General features: G+C 38.6%; 1 protein-coding gene across 1 annotated transcript in view; it reads left to right on the top strand.

The window, feature by feature from the left end:
- The window catches only part of LOC122808667 (C-type lectin domain family 4 member E-like), a 431,913-nt gene that overhangs the window by 22,354 nt on the left and 381,889 nt on the right, over positions 1 to 27,670 (top strand). The window contains exon 2 of the mRNA XM_044079643.1: positions 17,034 to 17,141. Coding sequence (XP_043935578.1) covers positions 17,034 to 17,141 — 108 coding nt within the window. The remainder of the gene's footprint in view (positions 1 to 17,033; positions 17,142 to 27,670) is intronic.

Here is a 27,670-nt window from a genome sequence, read left to right as displayed (position 1 = left end):
AGTAGGGAAGAGACAGAGCAAAGGCAGTGAAAATGACATTCCCAAGTGTGTTTTCATAAGCAGACATTACAGTGAAGCAGAATAATCATCACAACATAGGGCATGCACATCAGATCACTCAACTAATCAGCACATCATAGGGCAAGCGCATCAGGCCACTCAACCAATCAGCACAACATTGGGCATGCACATCAGACCACTCAACCAATCAGCAACATAGGGCATGCACATCAGATCACTCGACTAATCAGCACATCACAGGGCATGCACATCAGACCACTCAACCAATCAGCAACATAGGGCATGCACATCAGATCACTCAACTAATCAGCACATCATAGGGCATGCACATCAGACCACTCAACCAATCAGCACAACATAGGGCATGCACATCAGACCACTCAACCAATCAGCAACATAAGGCATGCACATCAGATCACTCAACTAATCAGCACATCATAGGGCATGCACATCAGACCACTCAACCAATCAGCAATGTAGGGCATGCACATCAGATCACTCAACCAATCAGCACAACATTGGGCATGCACATCAGACCACTCAACCAATCAGCAACATAGGGCATGCACATCAGATCACTCAACTAATCAGCACATCATAGGGCATGCACATCAGACCACTTAACCAATCAGCAACATAGGACATGCACATCAGATCACTCAACTAATCAGCATATCATAGGGCATGCACATCAGATCACTCAACCAATCAGCACAACATAGGGCATGCACATCAGACCACTCAACCAATCAGCAACATAAGGCATGCGCATCATATCACTCAACTAATCACCACAACATATGGCATGCACATCAGCCCACTCAACCAATCATCACAACATAGGGCATACACATCAGACCACTCAACCGATCAGCACAACATACAGCATGCACATCAGACCACTCAACTAATCAGCAAAACATAGGGCATACACATCAGACCACTCAACCAAACAGCACAACATAGGGCATACAGATCAGACCATTCAACTAACTCTATTTGGGAAGAAAGTTCTTATTATATGGCATGATTTACCCCTGGACATTATGCACCTATACGTCTTCAGACAGTTTTCTGAATCATCCTCATCATGTGTGATTTCTGAGGCTGTCTAGTGGCAACATTACTTTAAAGAAATAGTGTATACCTTATGTTTCCCTTTTTCTGAAACAAAAAAAAAATCACTGTGTTGTAGAATTTTGAAAATAGTTTATTAAAGTCTACATATTTTACAATCTCCTTAATAATGTGCTTAAATGATTCCATCATTTTCACCTTTATCTTTTTTTTAACATATTTCTGAGTAGTATCCAACATTCCTACTACAATTGGAAAGATCTATACACTATTTGGCATTCAGACTTGTGGCTGGATGTCCGTACTTTTCAAGGGCCTTTATTCGTGTTTTCAACACCTGCAGGTTGAGAGGCATGATAAACGCTTATTATGAGATCTTTAACTTTTTATGTTCTCCACCATTGTATTTCTCTATGTAGTATAAAATTATACATTAAAGCCATTAAATCATAAGCTTTATACATGTATACGAATTGAACCACCATCCATCCCAACACTTGTCATTTTACATAACAGCTAACAGGATGGGCCATTTCTCAAACAATGTAGATGACAGTTTTGTTTCACTGTGTCACAGTCATTTATCATTATGTTAATGGCAAATATTTTGACAACTTAACAAATCATACTAAACTGTAAAAAATAGTATGGTACAAAAGACATACAAAAATTATTTTGTGCCATTGTTAATCTATTTGTTGACCATCAAATACAGTTGAGGACAATTAAAATATTTATTTCATAGCACATACAATTTTATTTTAACATCTTAACTATTTTATTTAAAATCCTATTACTTTCAGTACTATGACATTTAAAAATAGTCCCTGAGAACATCAAAGACTTGTTTTTTGTGGCGATGGGGAGTTGAGCCCACAAGCACCATAACAGTGTTATTGCAAACAAACCTAGCACTCTGAGACAGTTTCAAGCTATGGTGATATTGGCATGGAGAATTAACAATGCACCATTACAAACTCATAATAATTCCAGTATGGACTGCTATTAATGACAGATGCTATATTGCTGTATAAATGTACTTTGGCAGTATTTCGGTTGTTACTTGTTACTACTGAATACTAGCAGTTACACAAAACCTCAGTGCTCTCTCAGATGCTCCAATCACTTCTAATGCATCTCGTGACTGATCTCATTCTGTTCAGGAGCTGCAGAGGCAGACACTGCATATGAAATATTTGCATAGTACCATGCATTGGTAGGGCATAATTATTAGTGAATTATGTTAGATTTGCAGTAATAGGTGGTGAATAATCCTGAACTAAATGGGTTTGCGTGGTCATCATGGTCACTGTGCACACAACCAAAAGTTACACTTCAAGGGTTTTGAATTCCTGACTCCCTCACTCTTGCTCTTTGACTTGCTTACTACTTGCACATGCCACAGCATTTTCAAGAGCATGGGGAATGCACTCTGATCGATGTTTAATACACTTAAAGCATCTGGGAACATAAATCCTCATTACTTACTTCAAAAGTATACCTCACGGATGCATTACGTGTTGCTATAGATGTTGTTCTTATTAAATACTTCTGTCAATCTGTGGTTTTATCATTATTGCCTTTTGTCTGCCATGTTTGCAGTTTAATTTCACTTGTGTGTTGGTCAACAAATCATTAGCACAGCCACAACATTTCTCTATGGTTATTGCCATTAAGTGTTAACTGTAATTTATCCTAACTTGCCTATGTCTCTGTTGCTCTATGCCAAGCATTGTGCACTATTTGAGTGACATATATCTTTTAATTTAAATTGTCAGTCATTTGTATATCTATGCGTTGTGCCTTATGTCAGTTTGCAGCTTGTTAAAAGTCACTAGGCAGAGTATTATTACCTATGCTTGCCTTATATTCCTCAAAGGTCAGTTATTGATAACACACATATCAATTTATCACATCAGTGGAAATCAATGTAAAATAAATGCACATGACAGGATTCAAACACATGAATAACTCAAATAGATTCAATTAAACAGATTATTACACTGGTGTGGCACTGAAGCTTTAAGACACAATGTGTAGAAAATGTTTATTGTAATGCACATTGGTTAGAGACTAGAAACAATACTGTACAACAGCAACCCACCCTCACTGGATTAGAACCATGCATGCATTGAACATTGCACTAATACATATATGTGGTTACAGAGAACATAATCCATGAACATCACTTTTGTATTGCTTTGCTTTTATTATCAGATTTGCTTACTAACACAATAATGCTAAGCTTTGTTGCACGAACGATGGCAAAGTCTTGGTGCATGTGTAGGTGTTTTCTTCATTTTTGTAAAAGGATTATTCATCTGTCATCTTATCATTACTCACAATTCAATAATGTCCATTGATGATGGTCAATGCCAAGAATCATGTAACTGATAATTGAAAAAATGCATATAGTGAAAAAATTAGTTTATAACCATTTGTGTTCATGTCTATGTTACATTTATGTATTTTTTCACCACATTAAATTTAGGAAATAGAGAGAACAAAGATGAATAGAGGAAGTAGGCAAATATTTGAACAGAAGGTGGAATGGCATACTAAAAGAACATTGCAATAATATAATACTAATATGTTTCTATTACCACTTTAATGTGTGGCTAATGACAAACCTTAATCTCTGGGTTTTCTACTGAGATTATATGCTCAATCCCAACTGCAATTTGCTATCGTTATAGGTAGCATGACCACTGTTGACAGCCAGTGATGTATTGACTGTGAAACACCCACCTCACAAAATTATTGAAAAAATAACCAATATTTGCCCATTCTACTGAAACCTTGCCTGTAACACTGAGAGTCCCAACCACTTTTTCAAATGTGACAATTTACTTTCCTGCATAGTTATTTTGCTGTATTGACAGCTTTTATTCCTGTTCATGATGGCTATCATTTAAAATTATTTGTAGCCAGCGATGGATGCAGCAGAAGGTGACCTTGGCAACTACCTACGGCCGTTTGCTGGATGGTTGGGGGGAGGGGGCTGGCCATGTAAAAAAATTAATTAAGACAAAAAATATTTCCTCCTGCAACTTGAAAAATAAATATAGTGAGAATATTAAAATAGTGTCCAGTTTCACATAGCAGCTCTTAAAAATAGGATAGTCTCCTTAGTGTGCAGCTGCTCCAGTCTCTTTCATTGGCTGGAACTGGCACACACAGAACACATGAGAAGGCTAGAAAATTGGTGGTGTGTGATTTAACTCTAAAAGTGAATAGGATGTGGATTTCTTTCAGCTTTAACTCATAGTATTTTGGAGTTAACCTTTTTACAGCAGTAACAACATTACGGGGAATGAATAATGAGCCAAATGAGCACAGGTGATCAACATTTATTTTTATTTTATTTATTTATTTAACATTTGGCTGATATTTAGTTACTAGGCTTGCAGTTCAAGGGACCATTGAAGAGCATTAAGGTGTGTATGAAAACAAAATATATTTTGTTGATGCCACATTACAGCAAAGAGTAAGTGTGTGATGCCTCTATTGGGAGCACTGTCCAGTTGAGCAACTTGCTCAGAATCAAACCCGATATCAGTAATTAGAGTTTCACAGTTGTGTAGTTAAAATATACACGCTGATATAAAACCTGCTGTTCTGGTAACATTTAAGTGACTTAGAGTAGTCTACTCCTCCCTCCAGTTTGGCTTTCTGATGTTGCCTCGTATTTAGGTCCTGTCCATGAGTATGTCACTTAACTAAACAATACTTTGGGGCAACTGGTAGTTGAGCTAGGCTCTTCAATGGTCCCTTGAACTGCAAGCCTAGTAACTAACTTTCAACCAGAGTAGATATAGTGTAAAGGAAAGAAACTGATTGTAGTGAACAGGGACACCAGCATATGAGCCATGTTCTTTAGATGTAATCCTTGGTTTTTGTTAATGTTGACAGCATGTTTATTTAGATGTGAATAAATTGGACAGGATGAAGTCTATAAGTTTAATGTTAATATTTAACTATGAAAACATTTTTAATTTTAGCATGTGTTTTTTTGCAGTCATACATGTGAGAAATGCACTGTGCTTGGGCTAAAATAATTTTTCTAACATTTAGCACAGATGAGTAAGGCTATGAGCAATGACAAAGTTGCACCTTATACTACAAGATTTGTTTCCCTCAGCCTTCCTTTATTTCTATATCACTGTGCCAAGTTACTTCACCAGACAGCACTCTTTGACTGCTCCTAAAAAGGGAATTTGTGTCCAGTGGGGTGCTCCATGATGTTAGCATATGTGTTATACATTTGTTTTTTTTTTTAAATCCTGCACCCTTCACATAGATGTTAACAAATAATTCACCATATTATTTTAGTATGAATCCCAGCAAGTATTTTGTAGTTTAATGGGTTGCCATATGCATTTTCACTGACTGAGTTTCAAGTGAAGATAAGATCACTGTTTCTCATGCTGTCAATTTTCAATGTGAAAGTGTTCTGTTTTATTTTACAAATTGCTGTCAGTGTTTTTTCTGTAAAATTTGAAATTAAAGTTTTAAAAGTCCAAATCTCTGTGGTTATTATATAATTGAAGTAGAAAACAGTATATGCACTGACATGTTTGAAAAGTGTTTACGGTAAGTGGGGAATGATAGTGACAAGTAATGAAATATCTGTATGGCTGGTGGGGGCCTGATTCATTACCCTGCATGGGGCCCCATTTGTCCACAATCTGGATCTGTTGACTCTAGAGGTCTATACTGCAACAATAAAGCATTATCAGCTATTAAAATAGGTCAAACATTTACTGAGTGAGTTCAGATGGCATATTTATTATTAATTACAAGTTAAGACATAGGGATGTCAAAAAGGAGATACACCCCCCCAAAAAAAATAGTATGTTATATGAAGTAACATTTCAAATGTTATATTATTTGGTGGATTGTTGAACTAAAGTTGCTGCACCATTTATTCATTACACTAAAGAATGAATTAACAATAATTTTACAATCAACAAAAATAAAACAAAAACATCTGCAGTTTACATAATTATAATGAATGAGACAAAATATAAAAACATTGCTTAAGAATTAATACAAGTTGTATGACAATCATTTAATATTTAGAGAAATTTTAGACAATTTGTAGAGAAACTAAAGTAAACTTAGTCTAACACGAACAGAAATAGCAATATGAAGTAATGGAAAAACAGGCTTATGGTATATTTAGAGAGGAAGTCAGGCAAGAAAATTTGATAAAATTAGGGAAATAAATGAAGATTGGATAGTAAGGAGGTATAAGGAATGAAAGGGTACTTGTTCACATTTAGGGATATAGTTCATCCTGGTTTTGAGCAAGAATAGAGCCAGATTTTACCTAGGAAGTCTTTCAGAGTGGTTTTGAAAGAAGGGAGGAATGGAGGGTATAGACCTGATGGATACAGGTAAGGAGTTCTAGGCCTTAGCAACCTTGTATGAGTACAGACAATGCCCTGCAGATTGGATAGGTGTGTGGACAGACAGAAGATTATAGTCACTGGATCGCAATGACTGAATGGGAACATAGTTCAGTACATTTTTTTTTAGTGGACAGGCAGATAGATGCTGGATAATTTTATAGGTGGTAAGAAGCTGTGTATATGTTAACTCATGAGGCAGATCTAACCAATTTACACTGTTTAGTGCTATACAGTCATGGGTTCTGAAAGGGGTATTTGTTGCAAATTCAGCAACGTTTTTATAGCATTGTTTAAGTTTTGATTTTTGTGAAGCCTGGAGGTTAGTAAGGATGGGAGCACCATAAAGAAGTGTGGGGGAAGATAAGTACTGGCAAGTGTAGCTTTATAGTTGGTGAGAAGGTTTTTGGCTCTGTAAAGCATCCCTAGTTGTTGATGAGTTTTTCTTATGCAATTTTGTATGTACAGGTCGAATGTAAGATTATCATCCACTATCACCATTAATAATTTGCTATGAGAAGTTACTTCGGTGCTTGTATTATCAAGAGAAAGGACTTTAAATGTTATATTTTTCATGAAAGAGGGATTTGAGGGAAAAAGTAGTAGTTTGGTCTTTTTTGGGTTGATTATGACTTGTGAGTTACAAAGTTATGTTTCAGTGGATGTTAAAGCTCCCTGAATAATATTTTGGAGGTGTAGCATGTTGTCATATGAAAGTGGAATTATCTGTGTATTTTATTAGGGTAGCCTGTTGTATGGATGTATAGAGGATGTTGTTGAAAATGTTAAAGAGGAGGGGACAAAAGATAACACCTTGTGGTACATCAGTGGTGACTGGAAGGTAAGGAGAGAGCAGGGAGTGTCATTTTGCTGACTGATACCTATTTGTCAGGTCAGATAGACTGCATTATTTGGAGTTATGATCAGAACCATCCATTATTTTGCTGTCATTGTTGAATATTACAGTGATGGAGTCTTCTCTACAAGATCAGGCTGTAAAGGATTTCTGCATTTAGTAAAAATTGTTACTCTGGCAGTTAGTGCAGAGGAGTAAAGTTCTAACTTCTTAATGAACTGTTTCTTGTGGCAAATGGGCTGAGTTTAATCATTCCACCTTCATTTACCTATGGTGTGACATTGAGCAAGTCACTCAACCAAACAGTGAATTGGAGTAATTAGGAATTTAAGCTCGGCTCTTAATGGTCTCCAGGAATGCATGCCTTTTAACTATGAAACTATTGTTGTTTGCCAGCCATCCCTTATTACAAAGCAGATCTTGTTCAGGAGATGTTATGGCAGTATCTCCAACATGCTATTTTTTAATGTTTAAAGGGAATTTATTCTTCAAGGGCAACAGAATGAATTTGTAGATGAAGCACTGAAATGCAAAGTTGTTTGCCAGTAGAAACCCTATGCATTTGCAGTGTTTCTCTTTATTCTGGAATTATTCAGATGCCTTCACTTTTGCAGACATTGTGCCTATTGAATTAGCATATTTTTATCTGGTGGGTAACATTTCTTATCCTCTCATAAAGACACTGTTCTCAAAACTGTGCTAAACGTTTGGAATGTATGCTCTGATGTCAGTGATTTTTAAACAATTTCCTGCAGTAATTTATATCTTCATAACAATAAGGGGTATACAAAGTCAACAGAGTAGGTATAACTGCTTGGGGGGTAGGGAGGGGGCTCTCTGTAGATGAAAATGCCTTATGCTCTTCTCATCTGCTGATGTTAAACAGTCTTTAATGACTGCTGTGCATGTGTTTGTGGAAATTAAGGTGGAATACTTTGGCTACTTGGTGTTTGTGTGAAACAAATTTGATTTCTTTTTTACTTTGGTTATTATTACTATTTGTATTTATTTATTTTACACATGCATCTGAGGATGCATTCAACACTATAGCTATACTTGTTGGGTTTGGAGGATTTCTATGGATAAAAATGACATCCTGTTGAGATGGTAAAGTTTAAAAGTCATCGCTCTATCTTTGCAAGACTAGTATGCATTTCAGTAAAGCAAGTCGAAATATTTAACCATAGTCATTTTTTTGCAATCTGTTATGTGACGTGTACACTTCATAAAGTGGCCATAATTGCTGAGTAGGGATATTAGTGTATTATTATGACAGCAGTTTGAGTGGAATTTTATGCTTGGCATATTTTGAAATGGGTAGTTTTTTTCATTATTGGTTCATACATTTTGTTTCACTGCTTACTGAAATATGTTTGAAACTATAAATTTAAAACGCATCCTAACAAGAGTTGCTGTATTAAACATTAACTAAAATAAAATAAGTAAAACAATCAGGACAATGAATCAAAGAGCATATGCATTTATGCATGGTCCTACAAATGTGTGCAAGTGGCCCATGGTTTGAAAACAGCCCAGGACCCAAGGTACACTTAATCGTCCTCTGGACTCCTGCATTTTCAATGAATGCAAGTTTCCACGTGTTTTCAATGAATGTAAGTTTCAAGGGAATAAAAAATTACTGTTTCTCACATGGAAAACAAACTTAGCACAAGCCTGTTTTATTTTATTTAGCAAATGACAATCAGTGCCATAAAATTAAAAAAAAATGTTTTAAATTAAATCTAAATATCTGTAGTCCTTGTAGAAATAAAGAAGAAAATAATGCACACACTGACAGGTTTGAACAGTGTTTGCGGTAATTAGGGAGAGTTGAACATTTTATGTAGTAAAGCTATGTGCAATCAGCTTTCTCTTGACTATAGCCATTGTGTGTTGTGCCTGCCTCCATCTAGCATGACCATCCCTCTTTTGCTGCTAGCTCCTCCTCTTACTCCTCATCTGCCTCACCTGCTACTGCTTATGGTACCAGGAGCTGTGCTCCAGGTCTGTAGCTGATGCCACCATGTTATATCTGCTTTATAAGAACTATATTATGCAGCATGGCACAGACTGATTGAATTTTGGCACACATGGCAGGATCATACTGAAAAGCTCTGCCAGATGTATGCAGGCAACAGAACTGTAATTTCAACAGCCCAATGTCATGCTTCATGATGTTTTTGGGTTGTAAATGGGCATGGTTCCAACTTTACTTGTTTGTGTTAGGTGGATTTTTAATTTTGGTTGTGTGCCAAGCTTCTAAGGCATATCCAACACCCCCCACTAGATGTTCCTGTGGGAAGTAACCTCTCACAAACTGATGGTAAAGATCATATGGGTTCCATATGTGGGAGTTATAAGAAATGTCCTAGTGACCTGTACATACATAGCAGATGATACCTGGCACATTTCAGACCACCTGTCAGTTGATGGAGTGATACCCTTTGAACTTCACATACCTCTTTCCGTATTCCCCATGTGGGGTCTTTATTTTCAATGTTGGTGCAGTCTATGGTCCAGTACCAGAAGGAAATAGGATAAGTCATGCATGGTTATCTTTTCTGCAGTACATGGGAACAACATATGCTCCTCCACATTCAGAAGCAAGTTATTTAAGAAATGATGCAGTATTCTAGAAGCAGATGCCTGGGATATTGCCACTCTGTCCTTTGTGGTTCATTAAAATGTCCTTGTAGCTAAGATATGTAAGGCCACACATACCTTGGTTTCTACAGGAATGTGTACTCAAGGACTCCCAATCAGCTGCAGACAAGGATGCAACAAGTCCACTCCACTGTTTGTTATATGGTATCCTGTCTACTTGACAGTGGTTTATTATCTCAGTATTATGGAGAGCATGCTAAGTTTTGCATGACTGAAATACCCTGCACCTTAGGGGGAGGGGGTTAATGTCTAGCACAATCGACAACAACAGCTGCTATAAGAACCTCTTGCAAATACAGATTTCCAGCTGCTGCAGCAGCCCCTAATATATATTTCTGAGTGTTTTACTGTTTAAATGGCTTTGTCAAGGGCAGATCCTGCCTTTTGAACCTGGTTGACTTCTTTGAAACAGTCACCAAAGCCATAGATGAAGGGAAGGTAGTCCACACAGCCTATCTGGACCTTGCAAAGGCATTTGACACAATACCCCACTCGGGCATCGTAGATAAGCTATCCAGCTTAAATATAAACCCATATGTCACAAGATGGGTCGCAAACTGGCTCAAAGACAGAACCCACAGAGTGAGAGTTGCTGGAGCCATGTCAGACTCGAAACCAGTCACAAGTGGCATCCCACAGGGTTCTGTCCTGGGACCACTCTTGTTCGGTATATACTTTTCCGAGATACAGGCAAACATGGGAGGACTATGGCTCACCAAGTTCGCAGACGACTGCAAACTGGGCGCCATAATCGACTCTCCAGCTGACTCAAACATCCTTCAAAAAGGTCACACAGAGACAGATAACTGGTGCCAGCACCATGGTCTAAAGCTAAATGCCAAAAAATATATAGTCATACCCTTTGGCAAAAACAATGTGCCCACAAATTACCACATAGGCGGAAACCCATTAAGTATAGAGAAAGTTATTAGGGACCTGGGGACCCAAGTTGATAGCAATCTCTCCTTTGAAAACCACATTGCCAAAGTGGTTAGAAAGACCTTCTACATAGCCCACCTCATCACGAAGGGTTTCACATCTAGATCAAGAGAGGTAATCGTGCCCCTTTATTCATCCCTCATCAGGCCCATCATAGAATACAATGCCCCTTTTGGGATGTACCTTACCCAACACCTGCAGCAATTAGAAAGACCCCAAAAGTATCTCACCAAGAGGATCAAGGGTCTCAAACAGATGCCATATGCTGCTCGGTTAAAAAAACTCCCTCTACTGAGTTGCATACCGCCTACTTCGAGGCGATCTATGCCTGACATACAAAGCTATGTCAAATCCAGAATTAATGGACATGCTCCACCTCAGTAAATCTAAATCCCTTAGAGCCACACACTCGAGGGACTTGAACCTCAGCACAGAAATAAATAGAACTTGCTGGAGGGACAGGTTCATAACCCAGAGGCTCCCTTCGCTCTGGAATAGAATTCCAGTTCATGTGAGGCAGAGCACCTCACTGAATCTCTTCAAGAAGAATCTCGATAGGTGGATGGGGGATTGTAGGTTTGTCCCAGGGATTACTCCCGTGTCATTATTAGACAGAGGCATAGTAAACTAAACCTTAAAGGGCACAGTATACTCAAATCAAGGGGTGGCGTAAGCCATATAGAATCGGGCTAGGCTTATAATTGCCTCAGGGCAGATAGCCTAGTATGAACCTATGAAACTATGAACCTATAAACAAGAGCTTATAGTCATATTCATTGTTAATGCATGCACAACTCAGTTACACATGTTTATACATTTCAAAATAACTCCTCCATTCAGTTTTAGTTCATTAGCAAACAGCATGGCTCACTACATGGTTATTAGCATATCTCTGCTGTGCCTTGTTTTCCAGATTGTTTCCTGAATCACACACACCCTGCTATTATCTGCTCATTACATAAATTCACTTAACATGAAGTGGCAGGAGTTTACAAATCCAGGACCCTGTATTGCAGTTGTTGCTGGTACAGACAGCCATCTGCTATACTTCAGGAACACAGGAACGTTTATAGCAGTCATTTTTTACTTAAAATCACATTTTATCACTGGACTTTAAGACACAATTAATCTCAGAGGGTAACCTCGATTTTATTTATTTATTTACTTTATTTTGGCATATCAGCACTTGACATTAAAAGTGCTGACATTTCAATAGGGAGCCAGATTTGATCACTCATTCATATTCCTAAAGAATCTATTTGTATTTTCCATGAGCGTGCAGTGGGTTATGACTTATGTTTGCAAGAAATACATTCTCTTCATACTGTTAATACCTGGAAGGAGTTTTCTTTCCAAACTTTGAATGCTAACTCTGGAAAACTGCTGCATGCATTTTTTGAAGACTGAAAATTTGAGTGAATCACACATTTCATCTTGCTTTTCGATGTTTGTGTCCTAAAATGTATTAAGTCTGTACACTTTTAATAAAATGCATTAATGGACTTGGGGTTGGTAATTGCCTGTTGATTTTAATGTACTTTATAATTGTTTGTGTCTTTAAATAATCTGCTCATTATAGGGGGTCAACCTACAAAATGCATACTTGTCACGCTAAGCAGCATTTTGCTTGGGACTGTCCAGATAGATTTTTGTTCTTGGTGTGGGAAACAAGATAATTTTTCTTGATAATGTGTGTTTTCCTGTACTAGGTATAGGGATGCAGGCCATGTCTAGCAAGGCTCCTCCACCTTAAAAGTCCATTTCAGGAAGAACAATTCCCTTAATGGGAGAAGGTGATGAATATAAGTGTTGCATAGTAGATGAGTGGATCTAATTTTACAGGCCCAGTTGTGGCCTTGACTCCTGGTGTTACCTCATAAGTTAACAGCCTTATTCCCTTTTGTCTTGCTGCCTAAAGAAAAAAAAATTCTCTGGGAGATTCTGATGCTAGGAATGTGTCTATGGAAGGTGAGAAGGTTACTTCTGATATAGATAAGTCTGGTGAAGATGCTTCCTTGGTAGAAGAAACAGATGTATACATATGATAAATAGCATGGATGATTACAATTAAAGTTCTGTAAAGGCTACACAAAGATGGCTGCTGGTTTATGACTGCTTGGAAGTTAAGAGATGCAATGCTACCTGTTTTCAGGATACTAGTATTTACTTTCACATCAGGAACAGGATAGGTTATGACAAGATGAAGGACGTCAAATGTTTTTATTTTTATTTATTTATTTGGGTATTTATTTATTTGTGGCTGCCACAAATGTTTTGGTGCTCTTATCTAGATTATTAATACCATTGTTGAGGTTGTGGAATATAGACCTGTGAAAGAGAGTATCTTTTGTATAATGACTGTAGGTTGGGGTAATCATTTTTTAGGGGATTGTGTGTGTATGGGGTACTTCTTGTTTGGACAGTGGGTAAAGTGTTCAATTAGAAGGTTGTGTGCTGTGTTTGGTGACTTTTATTGTCCACTGTGTTCTCTTTTGTTGAAAAAGAAAAAAAAATGAAGTACAGTTTGTTTTGAATTTGATGACTTGTAGGGAGTGTTCAATAAGCTGATGATGCTATAATGACATATTTTTGTAGGGGTATTGAGTACAGAGATTGACTTTTAGGTGGCCATGGAGGATTTGTCTATTAATGTATTTTTGTTTTTTTTTGTTTTTTTGTTTTTTTCAGATAATTTGACCTTATTGTGGGATGTCTGTTTCATTGTTTATTCTGTTATGGCTTCTAAGATTTTTACAGATGTTTTTCAGGGTTGATATAAGGATATTTTAGGCTATCAGAGAACCATTTGGATATGAGTGGTTTTATGATTTTTGGACCTGTTTGTGGATTTTGTTTAAAGGTAAAGTGAGGGAACGTTGTTTAGACTTTGCCACGTGTTAGTGGAGAGACTTGAACACATTATCTCCTAAGCTGGAAATACGTGGCTTGGTGAGAATGCAGCTGGAGACTGAATGTGTGTCAGAGGTTAGACATATGCACCATCATCACAATGATAAAACTGTGTTGGCAGGAAGGAACAGGCATGCCACTTATTGAGAGAACAGAGAAAAGAGGACTGCGATGATACAGGTACGTTAGTAAGACATCTGGTGAGCGTGTGAAGGATGTGTGCTGAACCATTGATTGTAGAGCTGTATATAGATGTATTTGCTTTGTGGTTTAAACTGGTCCTTTCTGAGCATGAAGTAGGCATTTTGGTTGTTCCAGTTACCATTAAGAAGTACAGATGTGTCTTGGCTGTTTGTCATAAGGAGTCTACATCAGGTCTTAATGGGGATGATTTGGGTTTTTTATACTAGATTAGAGCAGATTTAGGTTTTACTGCTATTGCACATTTTTACTGAATAGTTATGGTTAATAATAATTCTAGGAAGTAGCCATATGGAGGAGGTATTACAGTTTTGGAAGAATAAGGACTTGGCAGTTTATCTCTCTCTCTCTCTCTCTCTATATATATATATATATATATATATATATATATATATATATATATATATATATTTATATATATAATTGGAGGTCAGTTTCTTTGTTGGGTTTGGATTAATAGATTTGGATCAGCTTGCGTTGCATAAATTAGCACTCTTGGTTGGTGGCAGCTTTATTCAGGGCATTAAAGTAATACAGAAGTTTAGGAATGCACATTATATGTTATGGTGGGTCTGTGATATGATAGATTATACTGGGGAAAGTGGAGAAAGCTGTATTCTGAATTTTGTCTGGGAAAGGACATTTGATCACATTGTTTTCATATGGCAATTTAGAATCCTTTGTTGGTTTCGATGTGCATTAATATTATTATGAAACTCTACCCTTTTTCATTGGTTGTTCCACTATGAAAGGTTTGGTGTGAAAAGGTTTGTCCTTATATCCTTCTGCTTTTAGCTGTTTTCTTAAATACTTAATTGACTGTCCATATTATGTGTTTAGTTTCCTCCCTTGATCACTGGAAGTTTCTTATAGACACTGTTTTTTTTGTTGTTTTCAGTTTTTCATAAGTTTAATTGAAATACAACAATGTGCTTCTCTGCCTGCTCTTATTCAGTATGTAGTTCTTTTTTTATTTTCTGATAACATCTGAGATCACTTCCAACTATTCCAGTACATCTACTATTATTACATGGATTTCTTAGTCTGCAATTTAAGTTGTTGTGCGAACCTGTTTGTATTTTGTACAAATTTAATTAGGTGCTGGGATTTGTATCAGGCTTGCCTGACTGAAACTTTGTTTGTAATAAGGTTTATGAATGATTTTTTTTTTTTTTGATAGTAGCAGTTGTGCCCCCAGGTGTGCAAATAACTAATAACTCTGACTACCATAGGAGATGATTGGAAAAGGAGAATAAACCCACCAATGGCCGAGGTGCTATCACAGAGGGCTGTGCACTGCACTGCACCATCCATTCCAATCACACTCCTGAGAAAGGACACACATCACACAAACATTTACCAAACAACAGTGACACACTGAATACCCTCCTCTTTAGAATCCAACACATCTCTTCACAAACTCTGTTTGACACAGAGGATGCCTACACCCATACAATATATGTAATAACAAAGGAAAGTCTCCAGCCTAAACATAGAATCTCTGTGCCCCACTTCTTTCAACACACATTTCAGACCTCTTACTGTGACATTTAAATCACAGTGACAACACACTTCATAATATGTTAGCAACCTTCCAGTTAGCAGTCACTTGTCAGTTCAGTCTCCATATCCCACTGAAATACCATGCAACATAACAAACAACATAAATGTAGTTTTCTGCCTTGTGTTTTGCAGAAAGTAGTTAATTTGTGACAAGCAGTATATCACATGACTCAGGTAGTGACCTGAACAATGGATGATTTGGTAAGCACATAGAGGTTAAGGAGGAGGAAAACAGGATTTCTTACTCTAATAATAAACGCCATCATTCAATATGGTACAGACAGGTTGCAGAATGCTAGTAGAGAAACAGAGAATAAGGCATTTTTGTCACATACATTGGAGCATTATTTAATATTAAATGGTAAAAAATGGATTACAAAAGATAACACTGATATAGTGATATGACTGAGTTTGGTGGAACTCCAATGAAAAAGGGCAAAAATGAAGATAAAGGAGATATTGCTAGGAGAGAGTAATTAATTTTTCACAATCTGAACTCTATGTGCTAGGAATTAAATTTGTGACATAGAAAGTTGTGCTATCCTAACAGGATGCTATTAAGGCAAGAACAGCATTGAATGAATCTCTGTAAAACTTTAAAATGACTTATTAGAAAAAAAATTTTTTGTATCAATGTACTTAATATGGGGGAACTTGCTTACTCAGTGGAATATTTATGTTCCTGTGTCAAGGGATTGCACTGCTCCGTTTAGTTTTTGATATTATACGGGGGTTATGTCACACCTATACTATGATATGGTATTCTCCATCAAGCAACTTTTCTCTGATTTTGTTTTGAAGTGGTTTGCCAAGTCTGCTCTGACTTTTATAGGTTCATAGGTAAGTACTAATGTACTTTGGGATTTTTCCTTACTTTTCAGTATTGCATTGTGACTGAAACGTATGTATAAATTACAGGCTGTGGGTCAAAGTCCCCATTGGGGGGATGTGCATGGATGGCTTGATTCCTGGAGAAAGGAATTTGTGTTATATTTTTGTATTTTTTTGAGATATGTTTCCCAAAACTGACAAGACATTTGAAATGAAGTAGAGTTTACACCATCTCTGTAAAATTAACCTCAGTATGCTTATGTCACACAACAATTTCGGTACATTACTTAGATTTTTATGCAATTCAATGGATCATCAACTGACATCACATTTTTTTTAAGTTCTGAACCATATAAGTATGTCAAGAATTCAAATGTGCCTGAGCATACGACGACACTACTTTCTTTAAAGAAAACATCTCACTTTCTGTGAGGAGAAGGACTAGATTAACTCTACTATAATTTAGCTGTATGTTACTAGCAAACAGAAAAGAAAGTATAATCAAATAAAGGTTGATGTATAAAACTGACATCTTATTTTGTTCTCCAAAAATCTTGCAGTACAAGGCGATAAAGAGAAGTCTGGCAAAGGATGCACAAAACTGCTAATTATTTGGATTGCAACAGTCATCACCCTACTGGTAGTAATTTTAATTTTGAGTATTTTGTGTAAGTATCTTCTATATGTTCTTTTAAACTTAATCAATGCTATATAAATATCTCACATAACTGAAAATAAATGTAATTTTCTCATGAATGTTCAAAGGTATCTTTAAAACGGATACAGCTATAATATGCTGCCAAATGCTTTTAGTGAATCAGCAAGCAGAAGTGGTTTTAAGTAACTTTAAGGATATCAATGCTAAAAGTATCTCTAATAATGTTTTAACACTGCTGAAAGTGATTATTTCTCCTACAGCAGTGCCCACTTCAGTATATTGAGTTACACTTATTAACTTAATGTATCCTTGGCAGACAAACACACTTTTATATATGTGACAGACATGATGGTACATATTTTGGAATTATGCCTATAACACTAGTACATTTCAAAAACATACCCTGGCTGTGGAAGGTCAGGAACACTGGGAAAATTAGGAAACAACTCATATCAGTATCTGTCTTTTTCAGAGGAGTGTTGGAAGGATAAGAGTAGCAGCAGAGACTCTCTTTGAAGGCCGGTTGTTTTCTAGCATAGGAAAGCAGGGACTTGTGTGCATATATGAGATAAGAGATCAGTGCTGAAGTCAACATCATTCATCTTCCAGCACTGCAAATCTTGGAACAACAGAATTCTGGTTGTATGTTTTCCATAACTGTTTCTGTTTCCCCATCACAGTATGGATAGTCATGCCACAGTTCAGTTAATAAAATAACATTACATCATGGAATCTGTAGCCATTTATTAGTGCTTGATAATCACAGGGAGCAAAGCCACTGACTACCCATATGGATGGTGAAGAGGACAAGGAAACTAAATAAAGTATAAATGAATGGGCACATAACAGCAGTTTCTCTACCTCTTGTTTCACTTCAGTAGTGCTGCCACATTAAGAACATGCAGTTGTAATGTAGGCCAAATAATTATATCACTTAGAATAGCGACCAGGTCAATGTGCGGATGTACAAAGCCTAGTATGGAACAAGAGTATACATTGGAGGTAAGAAAATGACTGTATCATTTGAGATCTCCTAGTGATCATGTTTTTTTTTTTTTTTTACAGTCAGAGATTAGACTCAATAAAGGACATAATGAAGCCAAATTCGTTCTCTTACCAGCACTGTACCTCACTTCATGTCAAAGTCTCATTGTAGCTTATATAATAAAGAAATAATGTTAGCAGGTATGCACATGAGAAAGTGATGATAAGAAATGACTCCAGCAAAGAAATACTAACTTTTAGAGGCTTATAATGAACATGAATCAGGCTTACTGATATACAGCACAAATGGTGCACTACAGCATCAAAAATAAGATGGCCTAGTTTCAGTAGGAGCACAGGGGCAGGTAGGTAAAAGAATAAGGTAAGGAAGTAAATAAGCTATGCAGCATGCAATAAGAATAATATCTAGGTCAGCAAGGAGTATTTTAACATATTTTTAGTAATCCATGTCAGATTTATTCACAGTACGTCTCTTGCCGCACACCATAAATAACAACAATCTGAAAATCTGGTCAAGGGAATGACAAACAAGCCAGGGGGATATATATAGTCACAAAATATATAGAACAGGAGGACAAATCCAGCTTATAAATTCTGTGTATTGCTAATATAAACTGAAAAAAAGTACAAGGAAATTTGAGCATGGCATTTAAAGGTACAGACTGAAACGTGGTTACTGTTTTCAGGATATGTTTACAAAAATAATTATTGTTCACCTAAAATGAATTTATATTCTCTTTGTTTATATCAGACGTCGTGGTGTTTATCAACAAAACATTGCATAGACTGATATGCTGTAGTTTATCAATTTAGCAATTATAAACAGGACAACTTTTAAAAGAGTTGTGTTCAAATCCTTGATTTTAACTCACCTGTCGCTACTCTACGTAGGAAAGCACTGCCAATACACTTTTGATTTCATTGCTGGCGGTGATTTCTTCCTCGTGTGATTTTTTTCTTTCTTTTCTCTGCAGATATGCAACAGTGAAGTTAGATCAAATTGGGTATTATTTAATAAATTGTCTTTATTACTCTGCAATGTGTTAGTTAAACCAAGAACAGCACAAATTGTAAATCCAGCATTACATGCAGGAATAAGTCCAGTCATCTAGATATTATAAAGAAAAGCTACAGCCATAAATGTTTCCCAATCTGCTAAGTAGAGGAAACAAACTGAAGCATAAACAGCATAAAAGACAAACTTCTTCCTGTCTAGACACAGGCACACACACACACACACACACACACACACACACACACACACACACACACACACACACACACACACACACCACTCAGACTGGTTCATCAAGAGTCCACCAGCATCCTCACATAAACAGTAAAATTACTGGATTCTCATTCCCCTCCAAAAAAAAAAGTAAAAAAACAAAAAAAAAAAAAAAAAAGCTGCATTGTATCTGGTATTCTGTTGTGATGTGCAGACATAAGCATATACAGTATATGTCCAACACATGTGCAGTATATGAGAGGCATCCCCATCACAGAGAGCAGTAGAAAATGGCTACTAAAACAATAATTTAGTACATTCAATGCCATTACTTAAAACGGTATGAAATCTGGGCTGAGGCTGTAATAGTTTTCTTGTGATCAGTGCTCCACCCATAACAATTTCAAATGAATGAATAAATAAATTCATAAATAATATTAATTTCATTTTTTAAACGATTTGTGTACTGCCAATAATTCTGTCTTCTGCCCAAATAAAGCTGGTTTACTAATTAGATCACTCAGACTTTAGTTCATATAGCACCATCTGTGGACAAACAAGCATTGTCTCCATAAAGTCAATGATTATTACCAAATTAGTGACTGGACTGTAGAGGCAATGGCATTGACATGAAGATTGGAGGCAATTACCTAATAAAAAAAAAATGTTGTTTTATTAAAAGATCACCTTGCTGACGTTTGAGGGATTTATGCTCAGTTAACCATTAGGAAACCTAGCTTTACTCTAATATGCTGTTATGTAGAGGAGAAGAAAAGCATCCCATTAATACGCAGACTTTATCTTTGGAGTACAGTCTGCATTCCTTTCCACTGAGGCCAGACAAGCAGCATTATGCTCAGGCTGACCTAAGAGCAGTTTGTGTTATTCAGGAAGTATTACGGCACAGTCAATGAGTTCTCATTAACAAAGGGTTGAGAAGATTTCAACTTTATACTTCACTTTCCAATAAACATCTATGTCTTGGAGTGAGGGGATTGCCTATAGACTTTCAACTTTTGGTTATAACTTTTAAGCTTTTCTGACAGAAATACTTTTAAGGAATAGGGTTAATGTCTGACCCAGCTAATGCTTCTTGCTGATCATGTACGAATAGAAGATTTATGGAAACAATGGTCAGTGGTCACTAAATGTTATGTCATAGATCTACAGAGTGAATGAAAGGCTAAATGTCAGATTGGAGTGTGAATAACTTTCAATAGCCAGTAGATATGTCTTACATCCAAAGAATGCCTGAAAAGTTGGATAGCTAAGAAAGACAAAAAGTATAATCTCATTTATGTTATTTTATTTTGTTTGTTTTTCTAACCAAATTGTCTCACTGGCTTGAGGTCCAGTTCAGGAAAGGTCAAGGAATAAAATGTCATACGCTTTACAAATAAAATGTACAAACTTAGAAACACCCAAAAGAAATGGTTAGTGAAGGATGTCCTCATTAGTAATCCCAATATTGGTTGAGTGAATAAGTTAAGTAAGTTAACCACATAATCATCTAACTTACAAAAAGTAAGTTCAACTACTACTTCTGCTATAATCACTACCTCATCTGCAGCTAAGGATTGCATATCTGAATGAGTGATAAAGATTTTCTAATAATCATCTGATTCAGAAGTTAATCATTGGTGCATTATTAATGGAATACATTCTATGATAATTCATTGGGTCAGCCCTTGAATATCTTTATAATAACAATCGAACACAGAAGTTATTAAGTAGCAGATAAATCATGGCATACCCCCTGTAGTAAAACAACATATTTCTTTGCAAAAGCAGTTTTAACAAGCAATGGTTCTTATAAATGTACAGTACTTCTAATGGCTGTTTTCAGCCCTGTCTGTAGCAGCAGTTAACCATCTGCAGGATTCATAAAGCTTGTGCCAGGTGCAGGTGTAGCATCAGCGATCTAACACCAAATATGGCTGCTGAGAGATCCCATGTGCACTATCTGCATACGCTGCGCCTGCACAACTCCTGGGCCCTGTATGCTAATTACCCCATGTGCAGCAGTGTAGCATGCAAATGAAGGTATGTAGCAATCCAGGAAGTGGTGCAGGCATAGTGTAAGCATGCAGAAATGTAAACCGTAGAAAATGGTTTACATTATTGCAAACATAAAATCAGAGCTATGACAGCCGACCAAACACATGTATTATATTGTTAATATATACCAATGGCTAAATACATAGCCATTGGCATAAACAATGTACAAAATATAAAATTAACATTTAAAATATATAGTCGCACTATCGCGACATAGAAGCGCAGGGCAGCAGCGCGCAAAGGCGATCACAAGGAAAATATAAAAATATAGAATAAAACTGGAATGTAACACATATCACGATTTCCCCATAATAGTCAATGGCAGGCATGCTATACCATACTATGGCACAAGGGTTGCTAAGGGGCTGTGACAGTGTTATGCGTGGTAGCTAGGAATTAGTAAGCAATGCCATGCAAATGAGAGGTGTAATATAGCAATAACCCACGCCTGGGTGTGGGTAATGCTAAATTTACCCACGGTTGGCGTGGTTTGGTCCCGAGGGCGAAGCCCGAGGGACCAAGCAAAGCCAACCGTGGGTAAATTTAGCATTACCCACACCAGGCATGGTTATTGCTATTATATGACATTATTTAAGAAAAGAAACTGTTACTTTTCTTAAATAATGGCATAGTATAATGCCTGTACTGCCCTTCCGCAGATGTCTGGCATCCGGCAGTTCTGATGTACTGCGCCTGCGCAGTACATCAGAGTGTGGCAACAACGGAGAAAGCAAGATCTCCGTTGCTTTTTCTAGTAATCGCTATGTTAAATGAGTTTAACATAGCGAGACAGTTTAAAATAAGCAACGGACATCTCCGTTGCTTATTTTAAAACTGTCTCGCTATGTTAAACTCATTTAACATAGCGAGACTAAAAAGCAACGGAGATCTTGCTTTCTCCGCTGTTTTTAAACAGCTCGCTATGTTAAATGGGTTTAACATAGAGACAGCTTTAAAATAAGCAACGGAGATCTCCGTTGCTTATTTTAAAGCTGTATTGTCATATTAAATCCATTTAACATAGCGAGACAGTGTTTAAAGAAAACGAGTTATACTAATGGAAAAAAGTCCGGGCGACCGGACCTTTTTCCATTAGTATAACTCGATTTACAACGGGCATGCTGGCCAATCAGCCTGCACGTTTTGGGGGGATCATGGTATAATAGTGAATCATAGATTCCCCGATGGTGTAAGGATGCACCTCACAGCATAGCATTATAACACCAAGGTGTGCCCTTGAGATAAAGATGACATCAAGAGAGGGGTGTGTCGCCATTGCTGTATGCACATTGGAGCATTGCTAAACTGGTTTGCCACTAGCTAGGCAAAGCTGCAGGATAGGGGTGTGTTGAACTGGCCATAGCTTTGCTTAGTTGAGAGTACACAAGGTAACCAAGTATGCATGTGAACGGAGATGAAAACGTTCGTAAACACGGTAAACAGGTTTGTGCGGCGTGCACTGCAGCTGAAACAGGAAGGATATAGGAAAGAAATAAGGAAAGGCTGCAGCAGTGAAACTGGAGTACAACTGACTAATTAACACCAAGAAGCCTACAGTGGGCCATTGACAACAGCTAACAAGGCTGCAAGCAGCTACCTGCAGAACAGGAAAGGGGAGGGGCTGTACTGCAAATAAAACAGTAAAGTGTCAAAGCAGAACAAAGCTGATTTGCAGTATATCAGCTACAAGATGCATTTTGCCATGACTGGGTAGGGAAAGTACAAAACAAGAAAGAAGGCAGGTGGATGCATGCCTGATAATGGGAGGGGATCCAGGTTTAAAAGTGAATTAAAGGGCAACAGATTAATTAAGGCTGGCAAGAATATATCACAGTAAAGGCCTCACACTTGCATTTCTCATTGCAAAACCCATAATTAAGGCACTCTACTGCTGGAATAGCTCATACATACCCAATGACATCAGCAGCATCCATAGCACAATAGTATTAAGTGTGAAAGCACCTCACACACATTTGTGTATTCCCATACACTCTGCACCAGTGGTGTATACAGATGGGGAACTTTTAGTATGTACATGTTAGGGGCTGCCATAGCTTTGATCCACCAGCATGCGTTCGAGATTGAAGGTGGTCTGGAGGATAATGCACACAACTACCTCAGGCACCAGAGGAGGAGGAGAGTGTTTAGACCCAGGGTAGCCTACCAGGGGCTACATGATCTGGAGATAGTAGAGCATTACAGGGTGGACAGAGACATCCTACAGCAACTTGTGGAGCTGTGCCAGCCATGCCTCAGAGCCAGAACAAACAGAGGGGATGCCATTATCATGGGTGTGTGCGCTGGCAGCCATGGAAGCTATCACGACTCCCACATCTATCATGCCTCACAGCTGTATCAGTTATTTGCTAGGGGGGACATCCCTAATGGCCACCTGTTTGGGGATGCTGGCTATGCACTGAAACGGTGGATGATGACTCCCATCAGAAATGCATGCACATCCATGCAGGAATGCCATAATGAGGCACATGCACAAACCAGAATCATCATAGAGCATGTGTTTGGGATGCTGAAATCACAGTTCCATTGCTTGGACATATCTGGTGGAGCCTTGCAGTACTCTCCAGGCACGTGTGCCCACATCTTCATAGTATGTGCCATGCTACACAATATGATCCTGCGGAAACAACTGCAGCAGGGACAGAATGGTTAAGGCCCTCACAGCCCACCACCATTGCCAAGGGCCCCACAGGCACAGAGGTACTCAGAAAATTAACACCCTGAGCCAGCCCCAGTAGGAAAATGGAGGCATGCCCAGTATGCCCATGCCTTGGCAAGGAGGGAACGTATAGCACACACACTGACAGTGTAGGCATCTAGGGACTGACACCTTTCTCTACCTGCACACACAGTAAAAATGGATGGCACACACACAAGACTACCTGTAAATTGTCATGTATAGGCAGTCTACTGTGTACATCCAACATAGGCAGCCCTCAACTATTGCACACGCAACTGCCATTGGCACAAGGTAAGTCAATACCTGAACAGTAAATTAAGCTATCAGCATGTGCTGATACTGTATGTATAGGTTCATATGTAGGTACTTGGCCAACTGCCAGAGGCCATTCATAAGCCTAGCCAAAATGTGTCAGCTTTTGACACCCCATTGATTCATTAACTATCCCTCTGTGGAGCAGAGCCAATGGTGGGATCCCTAGGGTGCATCTACTGTTCCCCATCCACTCTTCAAGGTTTCTTTTGCAGAGTGTTAGTGAGGTGCTCTGTATAATGTAGTTAGAGATATTGTTCCAAAGTATGGGGAAGTGTCTGTGACAGAAATCTGTCCCTCTAGCATCTTCCAGTTATTGTTGCGGCAAGGTTCAGCTCACTACAGTGTGTGGCTCACTGTGACATGGATTCCCATAGGTGGAGCATATCCATTAAGCCTGAGTTTGACATGGCTTTGTTGGCCAGCAGAGATCATCTCTGGGTAAATGAGATGCCACTGAGTAAAGCAGGAGTTTATTCAGTCTGACTGCATATCGCATATGTTTTTAGGCCCCTTGGTGAGGTACATTTGTGGACCTTCCAGCTATTGGAAGTGTCTTCTGAGGTACATCATAAATGGGTTATTATACCCTATGATGGGACTGATGCATGATGAATAAAGGGGCACTATAACCCCAGTATGTCTAGATGGGAACCCTTTAGTAATCAGATGGCCTACATAGAAGGATGTCCTAACTACTTTGGAGATATGATTATCAAAGGGGAGATCACTATCTACCTTAGTCCCCAGATACCCCATTACCTCATCCATATTAAAGTGGCTGCCACTTATGTGTTAATATGTGGGTGCTTAATATTTCACAATGGAATGACCATGCAGTTAGTGGCACTTGGCTGGAGGCCATGATGTTGACACCCTGTGTCGGTCTCTGTGAGACCCCTTGAGGGATGTCTGTGTCAGCTGGACTATCAATCATGGCTCCCAGTTTGCAGTCATTGCCAAACATGGTCTGCCATAGTCCACCTGTGTTTGCCTGTACCTCTGAGACATATATGCCATACAGTAGGGCTCCCAGGACTGAGTCCTGTGGGACATCAGTCATGACTGGTCAAGAGTTGCACCTGGATACCGCTAGTCGTACCATGTGGGTTCTGTGTGTAAGCCTGTTGGCAACCCAACCTGTGACATATGGGTGTATGTACAGGCTGGTGTGTTTATCAATAATGCCTGATTGGGTCATGGTGTCAAAAGCCTTGGCAAGGTCCAGGTAGTATGTGTGAACCACCTCTTCCATCATCTAATGTCTTGGTGACTGTATGTAAGATGTCAAACAGGTTCAATAGGCATGAAATGCACTCAATCAAGCTGACCTGGGTTGTGTCACATGTTCAGAGGTTACCAATGTCTTTGTTAATGAGTGCCATGAAGATGTGATACATACCATTGCAGACCAGGCTAGTCAAGCTTATGGGGTGGTAGTTACCATGGTCAGTTGTGATTACACCTTGATGGAGTGGAATAACCATTACCACGAGCCATTGTATGGGCATGTAGCCTGTGGAGAGGCTGAAGTTGGAAAGCTTAATTAGGTGGGAGGGTCAGGTTGTCTTGTACAGTTTGCAAGATGCAATCTGGGACAACACCTGCCTACACTGACACTGTGTTCTGCTGTTAGAGAGGGCCATTTCCACCAGTGTGTCTGATGTGTGGGATACTGTACCTTTCAGGTAGTATTGTGGGCTCTTTAGGGGGTGAAGTATGCACCAAATGTATCTACAAGGATGTTGGTGATATCAGTAGGGTCAGCATATTTTGTGCTATATTTCACCGGCACAGTGAAAATATGTGTGTCACCACTGAGATTCTTGAAATAGCCAAAGAAGGCTTTGTGGTTATCTTTCGAATCCTTGCATATTTCCTGCTGATGTTAGCCATGGATGATGTCATTAGGGACCTACGTATCATACTAATAGTGGTCATGGATGTCGGCCCTTTGTGGGATTTGCTGTTTGCCTGGAACACTGTCCTACTTCTGTAGTATAGCCTGTTTATTGCAGAGGTCCACCAGACTGGTGTCCTTGTCTAGGAGGAGTGAGTCTTGATTTACCAGTCATGGCACGATCCATACATCCATGTAGGTGATTATAGATTGCATTTGTAAATCTGCCTGTATCTTGAGCAGTGTTTCCCTTAGCGTGGGGGCTGGGAAACCCCCACCCCTGTCACTAATAGTGTAAATTTAGCTGTAGGAAAGGTATACACTGTGGTTTCTGTGGGTGGGGAGATGCTTGGGTGTGGAAACAGTGAACAGTTCATGGTCAGATCTAACCAGTGACTGGTTAACGTCTGCTGTGGTGTACCTGTTGCCCATGTTGGTGATGACAACTTCTAGTATGTTTCCACCCCCCATTGGGGAGGTTACCACCTGATACAGGGCATATGAGGTGATACATTCCAGGAAGCGCTGGGCCTGGAAGAGAGTACTTGAGTAAGTTTTCCAGTTAATGGTAGGGTAGTTGACATTAACCATTTCCAGGGTGTGCATTAGGACTGTCATGTTTCCACTGTCTCCAGGTAGGTGGAGTGGTGGTCCTGGGTCATGGAAGGTGATCCATAGCAGGCCAAAGTTTACATTGTAGTTTTGGCTGATGTAAGCTGCACATGGATGATCTCAGAGGTAACATGCTGCCCCACAAACCTGGAGGTGTAGGTATCACTGATGAATATGGATACACCCCCTCCATGTGTGTATCAGTCAATGTTCTGTGGCTGAAATGTGTGGTATGGGTTATAGTCTGGTAATGCTGGTGTGCTCTCAGTAGCCTTAAGACAGGTGTCAGTTACTGCACAGATGTTGACGTTGTCCATTCTGAGGAGTGCCATGAGTGCATGCATGTTGTGATCACAACTCCTGGTGTTGAGTAACATAACCATCATTGTTTTTGCTATTGTGCTCTTTACAGAGCTGGTATTCACCTCTGAGACATTCTTAAAAAAGTCATCATGGGGGCGCCAATAGCCTTGGCCAGTATTCCAAAGCCTAAGGCTGACACATAAGCCGGTATGGTATTGTTGCATGCATATTCCCCATCTGTGCTTGTTTCTCATCTCTCCTGTAGGTAACCTACTGGTAAGCAATAGAAAGCCTTAAACTTATGCAAGTCTTCGAGCTTCCAAGACAGGCTTTTGGAGTGACTAAGTAACAGTGTTCTGTATGTCCTTGCTGTACTTAACTGTTTCCTGACTAGATGGTGATTTCTCACTGTATATTGTGATT

The sequence above is a fragment of the Protopterus annectens genome, chromosome 8.part0 (assembly GCF_019279795.1).
Source record: "Protopterus annectens isolate FY-2018-M chromosome 8.part0, PAN1.0, whole genome shotgun sequence".
NCBI lineage: Eukaryota > Metazoa > Chordata > Ceratodontiformes > Protopteridae > Protopterus > Protopterus annectens.
The sequence above is the reverse complement of the archived record's forward strand: the minus strand, read 5'-3'. Positions and strand labels throughout refer to the sequence as shown.